This window comes from Myotis davidii, unplaced genomic scaffold (genome assembly GCF_000327345.1).
Source record: "Myotis davidii unplaced genomic scaffold, ASM32734v1 scaffold1915, whole genome shotgun sequence".
Taxonomy (NCBI): domain Eukaryota; kingdom Metazoa; phylum Chordata; class Mammalia; order Chiroptera; family Vespertilionidae; genus Myotis; species Myotis davidii.
In genome coordinates this window covers 595,007-604,462 of record NW_006286237.1, presented here as the reverse complement: position 1 = coordinate 604,462, position 9,456 = coordinate 595,007, and the positions used below count along the sequence as shown (strand labels likewise).

At 62.9% G+C, this 9,456-nt stretch overlaps 1 protein-coding gene across 1 annotated transcript in view; it reads right to left on the bottom strand.

Annotated features, from left to right (window-relative positions):
* The window catches only part of LGR6 (leucine-rich repeat containing G protein-coupled receptor 6), a 26,082-nt gene that overhangs the window by 2,472 nt on the left and 14,154 nt on the right, over window positions 1-9,456 (bottom strand). Inside the window, exons 6-17 of the mRNA XM_015559880.1 lie at window positions 7,700-7,768; window positions 7,256-7,327; window positions 7,008-7,079; window positions 6,326-6,394; window positions 6,083-6,154; window positions 5,133-5,198; window positions 3,990-4,061; window positions 3,654-3,725; window positions 3,242-3,367; window positions 2,673-2,833; window positions 908-976; window positions 3-154 (exon numbers count right to left, since the gene is read on the bottom strand). Coding sequence (XP_015415366.1) covers window positions 3-154; window positions 908-976; window positions 2,673-2,833; window positions 3,242-3,367; window positions 3,654-3,725; window positions 3,990-4,061; window positions 5,133-5,198; window positions 6,083-6,154; window positions 6,326-6,394; window positions 7,008-7,079; window positions 7,256-7,327; window positions 7,700-7,768 — 1,072 coding nt within the window. The remainder of the gene's footprint in view (window positions 1-2; window positions 155-907; window positions 977-2,672; window positions 2,834-3,241; window positions 3,368-3,653; window positions 3,726-3,989; window positions 4,062-5,132; window positions 5,199-6,082; window positions 6,155-6,325; window positions 6,395-7,007; window positions 7,080-7,255; window positions 7,328-7,699; window positions 7,769-9,456) is intronic.

The window sequence follows — 9,456 nt, the reverse complement described above, 5'->3', positions numbered from 1 at the left end:
ACCACGAACTTGAGCGGGGGCAGCGGGCCGGGCCCCCCCGCGCAGACGCTGAGCAGTACCAGCCCGTTGCAGAGCAGGGACAGCAGGACGATGGCCCACACGGCCAGGCGGACGCCCCAGCTCTCAAAGAGGTGCTCGCAGGGCTTGAACGGGCCTGTGGAGAGAGGGCCAGGGCCGCTGGACTCTGGTCCTGGGGACGGGGCCAGGGTGCCTGACCTGGCCTTGGGAACCCCTGTGGGGGTTGGTGGTTACACACAGAATAGAAGCACATAATAAGCCCGGCCAGTGTGGCTCAGTGGTCGAGTGTTGACCTATGAACCAGAAGGTCATGGTTCAATTCCCATCAGGGCACAGGCCCGGGTTGGGGGCTCCATCCCCAGTGCGGGGTGTGCGGGAGGCAGCCGATCAGTGAGGTTCTTTCTCATTCATGTTTCTCTCTCCCTCTCTCCCACTTTCTTCCTCTCAGAGATAAAATTTTAAAAATTAAGAAAAAACAAAAAACGTGCTCTTTCGCCTGCTTATTATTACTTTTCGGAGGTGACATTTCTGTCCAGGTCCCTAAAAACAGTGCCCGCTTCCTCCTGTGTTGGCGCGCCTGCCCAGGAGGCCACCAGAGGGCGCACTGCAGTCACCGAGCGCTGAGGGCAGGTGAGGGCAGCTGTGGGCAGGAGCCATTTCATCCTTGGGGTCGGGGAGGGAAGGGACCCGAGCCGCAGAGGGATGGGCATGTGGGACCTCTAACTGGCTGGTTTGTAAAGGTTCCTCTGACTCCCCCGCCCCGTCCCCCGGCCTCCAGCTTCTTCCCCAGGAATCACCCCAAGAGGCTGACCTCCCCAGGAGGTGACGCCAGACACACCCTGCTGACCCTGTGTCCCCCCACCTCCCCCGCCCCCGGGGCCGCCCTTACCTGGAACTGGGCTGCACTGCACACGGGGGTGTGGCTTCGTGTCCTCCATCTCGTCCAGGTCCAGGTCATCTGGGGGGAGACCAGACAGTGGCTCAGGGCCTGGGCTCGCAAGGCCCAGCCCTGTGCCCAGCACAGGTCCGTCCAGGGGCCCTGGACAGGATGGCTGCCCCTGGGCGCGAACCCTGGATGGGACCCGTGTGTGGGTTATCCGCGTGGTTGGCTCTTGACAGGGACCTTGCTCTTGCTGCAATTCAGCTGTGTGCTCCCCAGGTGGCCGGGGCCCCCAGATGCTGCCTGGAGGTAGGGGAGGGGCCTCCTTGAGGGTGGGAGCTGGTCACCACGGAGCCAGCCCAGCACGGCCACTCCCTGTCCAGCAGGAACACTGGACGTGAAGAAGGACATCTCCCTAAGACAGAGAAGTGAGGCCGGCTGGCGTGGCTCAGTGGTTGAGCCTATGAACCAGTTTGATTCCAGGACAGGGCACAGGCCTGGGTTGTGGGCTCGATCCCCAGCGTGGGGTGTGCAGGAGGCAGCCGACCCATGATGCTCTCTCGTCATGGATGTTTCTGTCTCCTTCTCCCTGCCTCTCTGTAATCAATAAAAATAGATTTTTAAAAACAGAGGAGTGAGCTTGAGCGTGTTCTGAGGAAGTGACCCAGACCAGGAGCCTGCAACCAAGTAGGTGCCCTTGATGGGAATCGAACCCAGGACCCTTCAGTCCATAGGCTGATGCCCTACCCATTGAGCCAAACTGGTCAGGGCAGGTCTAGTTCACCTTTAACCATCCTTCCACTTCTACATCTGTCTGTTAGAGACCATAGGAATAGAAAGGTAAATTCATTGTTAAAGAAATCCTCTAACAGGTTTGAAACGAATGGATTTTTTTTTCTTATTCGCTGTTACAATTTTCTTAACCCGGCCACAAACTCTATAGGAATTTTGAAATGAGGATCTAAAACACTTTATAACCTACGCAGCCAAAACTCCTGCACATGGTACAGGTGACAGCCAGCGTCTACCGGGGACGGACAGGTGGCTCTGCCTGTCCCACGTGTCCCTGCGTGTGTTTCCTGTGAGATCTTTCCTCCCCACCTCAAGGGCAAACACCTCCCCTGGGAGAGTTCCCAGGAGGCAGGCAGCCCTGGCCCAGACCCCAAGGGCGGAGGCTGCCGTGTGCCCGCACCCTGGCATTTCCTTCTCTCTCCACCTCTCCTCCCGCCCGCCCGCCTGCCGCGCTCTCCGGGATGGAGCTCGGCCACACGTTGAGATGAAAACGCATGAATGAAATACAAGGGCCCAAGCCCAGGGAGTCTGAGGCCGGGAACGTCCCCGCCAAGGTGTTGAGCAACCGCTCTGCAAACTCAGAGGAAATGGAGGTGGAAAGGGAGGCTGGCTGAGGCGGCAGCCCTGGCGTTGGCTCCCACAGGAAGCGGGCCAGCCCAGCTCCTGGTACCTGCAGGCGGCCCACATCCGACGCCCTGCGGTTCCCCCAGACTGAGGCCTGGCGGAAAGATTCACCTTGAGCAAGGAAAGTTTCCATCCCTCCTTCCAGCCCCCGAGGGAGTGTACCGAGGCAGACATCCGTCCGGGACGTCTAGGGGAGCCGGGTGCCTGCGGGGCCAGCAATGGCTGGGCTTCTCCTCCCAGGGAACGCGCTCGCCCTCCTGGGGAGAGCCTTGGGCACGTGGGGGGGCTCCCGGAGACCCCAGGGGCCTGCCCAACACTGGCCTCCACACACTGTGTCCTGTGTGCCCCTCGCACTCACAGTGGCTCTCGGCTTGTCCGGCAAGAAGGCCCAGCGGCCCCTTGGGCGTCTCCTCATCCTCGAGGTGAAGGACGTCCGCTCCCCACTGCCCGGCGGCCTTGAAGAAGCCGGCACAGACGCCGTAGGCACAGCACTGGTAGGCATAGGGCACCTCCAGGATCCTGGGGGCACGGGAGGGACACGGAGCTGCCTCAGGAACAGGGTCTCAGCCCAGGCACCAGCACCCCAAGTCTGCGCTTCGACCCCAAAGCACCCGGGTGCCGGTGCAGGCGGCCTCCGGGCTTTCCGGGAGGGTCTGCAGCCTGGCTCCCACCTCGGAAGGGCTCTGAGCACATTCCAGGCTGCTCCTCATTCACCTTGAGAATGACCTTCCGCCCTCAGAGGGGAGCGGCGCACCCAAGCACCCTGGTCCCCTCCCAGCCAGCACCTCACACACCCACTCAGTCTCGGCCACAGAGCTCCTCCTGGGGCCTCCTCCGGCCCCTCCAGGGCCTCCTGGCAGCCCTGGGTGGGTCGAACCCCTCTCGATGTGCGGGGAAGGGGATGGGGGGCAGGGAGCCAGGTCTCACCTCAGCTTTGGGAAACTGTCCTTCGAGAAGGCCTGTGACAGAGCGGGGTTCCCTTTGAGCTTGAGATGCTTCAGGCCCCCGAGCCCGGCCAGGGGCAGCGTGGTCAGCTGGTTGTCCGTCAGGTCCCTAGGACAGTGGACGGGAGGGGGGCAGGGTCGGGGGCTGCACAGGGGCTGGGCAGGGGTGGGGCGGGCCTGAGGCTGCCAAAATGCTGCAGAGCATCCCCAGGTGCCCTCCAGAGCCTGCGGGACCAGCGCTCTGTCCAAGCGGACTGTCCGTCAGGGTGATTGATGAGGCTGGAGCCTGTGCCCCCGGGATGTGTGGTCACGCATCCATGCAGGTCCCCACTCGGGGGGGGGGCTGCGGTCCCCTCTGGCCTGCAGCACTCTGAGGGGGACGCAGTGGCACTCACAGCTTGACCAGCGAGCGCAGTGTGGCGAAGGCCTCGGGGTGGATGGACCGGATGGCGTTCCAGCTCAGGTCCCTACAGGCAGAGAGAGTGTGATCAGAGGGGACAGGCACAGGGGGGAACTCCCGGTTCTCCCGCACTCACCCCCTGTCTGACCCCCCCGGAGGGGAAGGTAGCTTTAGCCTGGCTCTCACCTGCCTGTGGCCCCAGGAAAGGGCATGGGGCTGCCTGGCTTCAGAGCCTCATGGCCCCCCGGGGACTCCCTGGACATGTGGCAGGGAGCTCAGCTGCCCCCCCAGGCCCTCCACGCCCTCCCCCCCATGAGCTACCGGTACTCACAGGGCCCGCAGGGAGCTCAGCTGGCTGAAGGTGTCGGCTCTGACTTCCCAGATGCGGTTGTGCTGGAGGCCTCTAGGGCAGCAAGGCAGGCCGAGTGACCAGTGCGCTCAGACCCTGAATCCACTCCACACCCCGCCCCCCACCTTCCCGTGCTCCAGGCAGAAGAGAGGAGAGCCCCAGGCCCCCACTTCTCCTGGCTGGGGAAGAGAGGGCCCGCCCTCGGAAGTCGCCAGCATGAAAGGGATCCAGTTGCCTCGGGTAAGTGGGTCAGCGGACAAAGCCACACAACACGGTCCCTGTGGCCCGAAAGGGAGTCAGTCTCCAGGGTTCCCAGCGGGCGCGGCTCCCCGCCCAGCGGACCTCGCCCTGTGGGTCCTCCAGACCCTGGTCCAGCACCAGAGCTCCGCCCAGCCCTCGGGCGGCTGTGACCGGCCCCAGCCGGGCAGTGGCTCAGGGGACTGGCTGTCTGAAGGGAGGCACTCGGGGACTGGGGGACTCCGGGCCTCTGCTCTGCAGGCCCTCCTCCTTGGGCACCTAGACCAGTGGTCGGCAAACCGCGGCTCACGAGCCACATGCGGCTCTTTGGCCCCGTGGCATGGGCCACGAAGTTTCAATCGCACTGTATGTGCGCGCCCGCACGTGGTATTTTGTGGAAGAGCCACACTCAAGGGGCCAGTTTGCTGACCACTGACCTAGACAAATGGGGCAGACCCTGACACCCCCTACCTGGGCCCCAAAGGCATCGGTCGCCCCGCTGAGCGGTGGGGACAAGCAGGAGGCTCAGGTCTCCTCCCGTGGGCGTGAGGGTGTGAGTGTGCACGGGCACACGTATGCACACGTGAGTGTTTGGAAAACGACCGACTGTGCTCCGAGAGGCGGGCTCTCCGGTCCCCTGACGCTTCCCTTGTCCAGCCCGACGCGGCCCTGGCCCCATCACCACCACGAGGCCATGGTGCTGCCCTTGACCCGCAAGGAGACTCCTTCAGGCACCGGCTCCTGGGCCCGCCCTCTGCTCCCAGCCCTCACCCCTGGGTTCCACGCCCGCAGAGAAGGGTCAGCGTGCAGAGCCCTCCCCACAGGCCGGCCGGATTCGGCTCACGTGCCTTCGTCCCCCACCCCCACCCCACCCCCGACCCCACTCACATCTCCTCCAGCTTCTGACACCTGTGCAGGCTGGGCAGCTCCTCAATCCGGTTATGAGACAGTTCCCTGCGGGGAGAGGCCAGGGCCAGGGTCACGTCGGGCCCGGGGAGCCGCTCTGGCCAGGGCCCCACTTCCCCGTCAGGCGGCCGAGACCGGTGGACCCTGCCAGGACGTGGCTGCGGATACACGTCACACCAGAGCCCCGTCCTCAATCGACTCCTCTGCATCCCTTGCTGAGCCCCACTTTTCCCAGCAGAGAGAGAGGGCAGAGAGGGGGTGCACGGGATGGGTGGACCACAAATGACCCAGCCAGCTGGTCAGTGCCAACCTGCTGTCACCGTACGTGTGGATGACAGAGCCAGTGTCCTTATGGACTATCTGACCCCTTTACCTTATTCAGGAGGAAACTGAGGCACAGATGTGGGGAGGAACACTGGTCCCCATAAGTACCGCCATGGTTCCAGAAGGGGTGTCTTGTGTGAACAAGAGTAATAAAGCCCTATATTGAGCTCCTACTATGTGCTGTATTGAACACCTACATGTGCTAGATTGAGCACCTACTATGTGCTGTATTGAGCACCTATGTGGCCTGTATGAGCACCTACCATGTCTAGATTGAGCGCCTACCATGTGGCCTGTATTGAGCACCTACTATGTGCCAGGTGCTTTACACATGTTTTTCCAACCCCCACAACTGTAACCACATCCTGCGGATGAGGAAAGTGAAGCTCTGAGAGATGGTTGGTGGCAGAGCTGGGGTCACACCCAGGCCTGGCCCCAAGACTGCTGTCTTCTGCCCTGAACAGGAGAGGATAGCCCCGTCCCTCTCAGGCCTCTCTCAGCAGCAGCAGGGAGCGAGGTGACCGAGTGGGACAAAGCAGGAGGGGCCTCTGCAGCCCACGGGACCCAGGGCGCCAGGCGGGGCCGTGGGGAGCGTGTGGGCCACTCACAGGACGCGGAGCCTGGGCAGCTGCTGGCACATCCCAGGCGGGAGCCGCCGGATGCCTGCGCGGGTCAGGGTCCTGCAGGGGAGCAGAGACGGAGCAGGTAGAAAACAGACACCAGTCACCCCCCAGCCCGTGCCTCAGGGGAGGTGGGGGAGGGAGGATGGGAAAGAAGGGGGGCAGGGGCTGCTGGCGGTGGTCGGTCGGGGGAAGGAGCGGGGAGGAGGCACAGGCAAGAGAACCACTCACAGGGTCTCCAGGCTCGTGGTGCCTTTGAGGTCTGGGAACTCCTGAATGTCTGTGGCTCCATTCAGGGACCTGGAAGCAGAGCCAGCAGCTCTGAGGATGGAGCCAGAGCATGTCCACATCACGCCCAGCCCCCGCGTCTCCCCACAGGCTCCTGCTCTCCCCCAACACCCCTCCATCGGCCCAGCTCCCTGGTGGAGGCCAGACATGGCCGAGCAGGGTCCACGCAGCCATGACGCCCAGATGGAGCCGGCAACCTCAGCATCTGGGAGCCAGCATGCCAAACACAGGCCAGCCCGGCTGGTGTGGCTCAGTGGTTGAGCGTCGACCTATGAACCAAGAGGTCACAGTTCGATTCCCAGTCAGGGCACATGCCCGGGTTTTCGGGCTCAACCCCCAGTGTGGGGCGTGCAGGAGGCAGCCGGTCCATGATCCGCTCTCATTATGGATGTTTCTATCTCTCCCTCCTACTCCCTTCCTCTCTGAAATCAATAAAAAATATATATATAGAAAACAAAAGAGGCCAGTCCAGGTCCCTGGCTGTGGAGAGGGCCCTGTTCGCCCGTTCAGGATCCGGGAAGAAGCCGGGAGAGGGGGAGGGAGGCTGTTGGTGCCCCCGAGGCCTGAGCCTGGCGGGGGGTGGGAAGGGCGCGGGGCGGGGACCGAGGAAAGGGGGCCCACATACAGCGTGTGCAGCTTCGGCAGGTCCTGGAACGCGGACCTCCCCACGGACTGGATTGGGTTGTCGTAAAAGTGTCTAGAAAAGACCCCAGCACGGAATTCATTCAGCCAGGACCGCGGCGGGTCTCTGCTTTCTTCTCCCCATGGAGCCCCGGCGAGAGCATCCGGGGGGTCAGGTCAGGCACCCCCCTCCCCATTGTCCCGCTTCCCCAGCCCCCCCAGCCCCCCGACACCCAAGAAGTCGGGACTCACATGGTCTGCAGCAGGGGGTTCCCCATGAAGGCCTTCTCTGGGATGGCCTTGATGTTGTTGTTATGGAAACCGCTGCAAGAGAAGCCAGTCAGTGAGGACACGAGAACACGGGGGACGCCATGCAGCTTTCGGATGGGGACGGAGACACGGGCCAGAACAGCAAAGGGGCGTGCAGGAGGCAGCCCATCGGTGTGTCTCTCACATCAGTGTTTCTCTCTCTCTGACTCTCCTCCTCTCTTCCACTCTCTCTACTCATCAACGGGGAAATATCCTCAAGTGAAGATTAACAACAACAACCAAAGGTGCTGCCCACAGTTCGGGGCTCTGCTCCTGAACCTCGGGGCCCGCCGGCGGGTCACATTCACTCCTGCTGGGCCCTCTCTCTGCCCGGGGGTCAGTTTCCTGTCCGTGCTCCTGACCAGGACACGGCGCGGAGGTACTCACAGCTCCTGCAGCCGGCCCAGGGTCCGGATGGCCACCGGGAACTCCCGCAGGTCGTTGTGGTTCAGGTCCCTGGAAGGGAGCAGGGCTGGGGTCAGGGGCGCTGGCGGGCAGGCAGGCCAGGCCTGAGCAACACGCGTGGCTCCGGGGGTGGGATCCAGGGGTCAATGCTGGGGAGGTTCCCGGACGACAGGCCGGGAGAGCTGACCACACCGGCCAGCCCGCATTATCTTAACTCCGGAGACTCCCATCGGCCGGGCCTCAGAGCCCGGGAGAGAGAGAGACAGGAACATCAGTGATGAGAGAGTCATGGGCCGGCTGCCTCCTGCACGCCCCTTACTGGGGATTGGGCCACCACCCAGGCAGGCGCCCTTGACCAGAGTCAAATCTGGGACCCTTGTATCTGCAGGCCGACGCTCTATCCACTGACCCACACCGGCTAGGGCTAGCAGGCTGTTTTTCAGTGGATCGTTTCCTATGGCCCGTGAATGAGGTTATAAATATCTAAATGGCCTTGGGCAGGAGAAAGGGTCCCTACCCCTGTGTGTGTGTGTGTGTGTGTGTGTGTGGTGAAGACCCGAGAGGCTTGAGTGACGACGTAGCGTGTGCCCTGCATGTGCACAGTCTGCTGCGTGACCACGCGTGTGCCTGCCCGCACCTGGCCCCTCCTCTGCAGGTCACTCCCCTCCAAAGAGGAGCCAGACGGCGGGGGGTGGGGGCGGCGGGGGTTAGGCCCTCCCTCCAGGGAGACGAGAGAGGCCCAAGTGGCCCGAGGGAGAGACACGCTGCCAGCACGCAGCTCACATGGAAAACTCGACAGGAATCACCCGGCTGCAGAGCGCGCCAATTACACAACAATTAACAGGTCGGACGCCCGCTTTCATTCCCCGCCTGCCCCGCCCCGCCCTCCCCATCTGGCCGCCCCTGCAGGCTCCCAGCGAGTGCTCCGCTCTGGGGACAGGACGGGGTGCAAAGAACGCACGTGCCCCTTTTTAATTGGAGATCAAAAGCTGGAAGGAGAACAGATCCCTGGAGGAAGGGAAAAGGGGTGCGACTGAGACAGCCGGCCAAGGAGGGGCTGGGAGAGAGGGGAGAGGCTGGGAGGGAGGAGGGGTGCAGGGCAAGGTCCCACACAGCTCTCATGGGGTGAGCCACCTCTGGTAAGGCTAGCATTATGTCTTTTTTTTTAATGCCTTTTTTTATTGATGTCAGAGAAGAAGGGAGAGGGAGAGAGAGAGAAACATCCATGATGAGAGAGAATCATGGATCGGCCGCCTCCTGCACGCCCCACACTGGGGATCGAGCCTGCACTCCAGGCATGTGCCCTTGGCCGGGAATCAAACCCAGGACCCTTCAGTCCGCAGGCCGATGCTCCATCCACTGAGCCACACCAGCTAGGGCAGCGCTATTCCCAGAACCTGCAGACTCACAGGACGTGACCAAGGTCACAGGGTGGCAGCAGAGAGAGCTGCCTTCGCCCTCCAGCTGTCGGATGGACGCTCTGTCCTGGCCCAGCTGCCTCTACGTTGTCGACGGGCGGGGGGTGGAGAGACTTTTCTCGCCCCTTATCTTGGCCTCCCGGCCTGTAAGCGGGCGCAGGCTTCGTGGGCACCCCCGCACCCTGCACATCAAAGGCAGGTGGGTGGCTCTATAGCGAAGCCAGCGCCCACCTCGCCGCGTGCCCTGCGCAGCCTGCCGGTGGCTTTTTGAGAGAGAAGCGGGCAGCGTGCCCTGAAGTGAGGCAATGGCTGCTGGCTGGC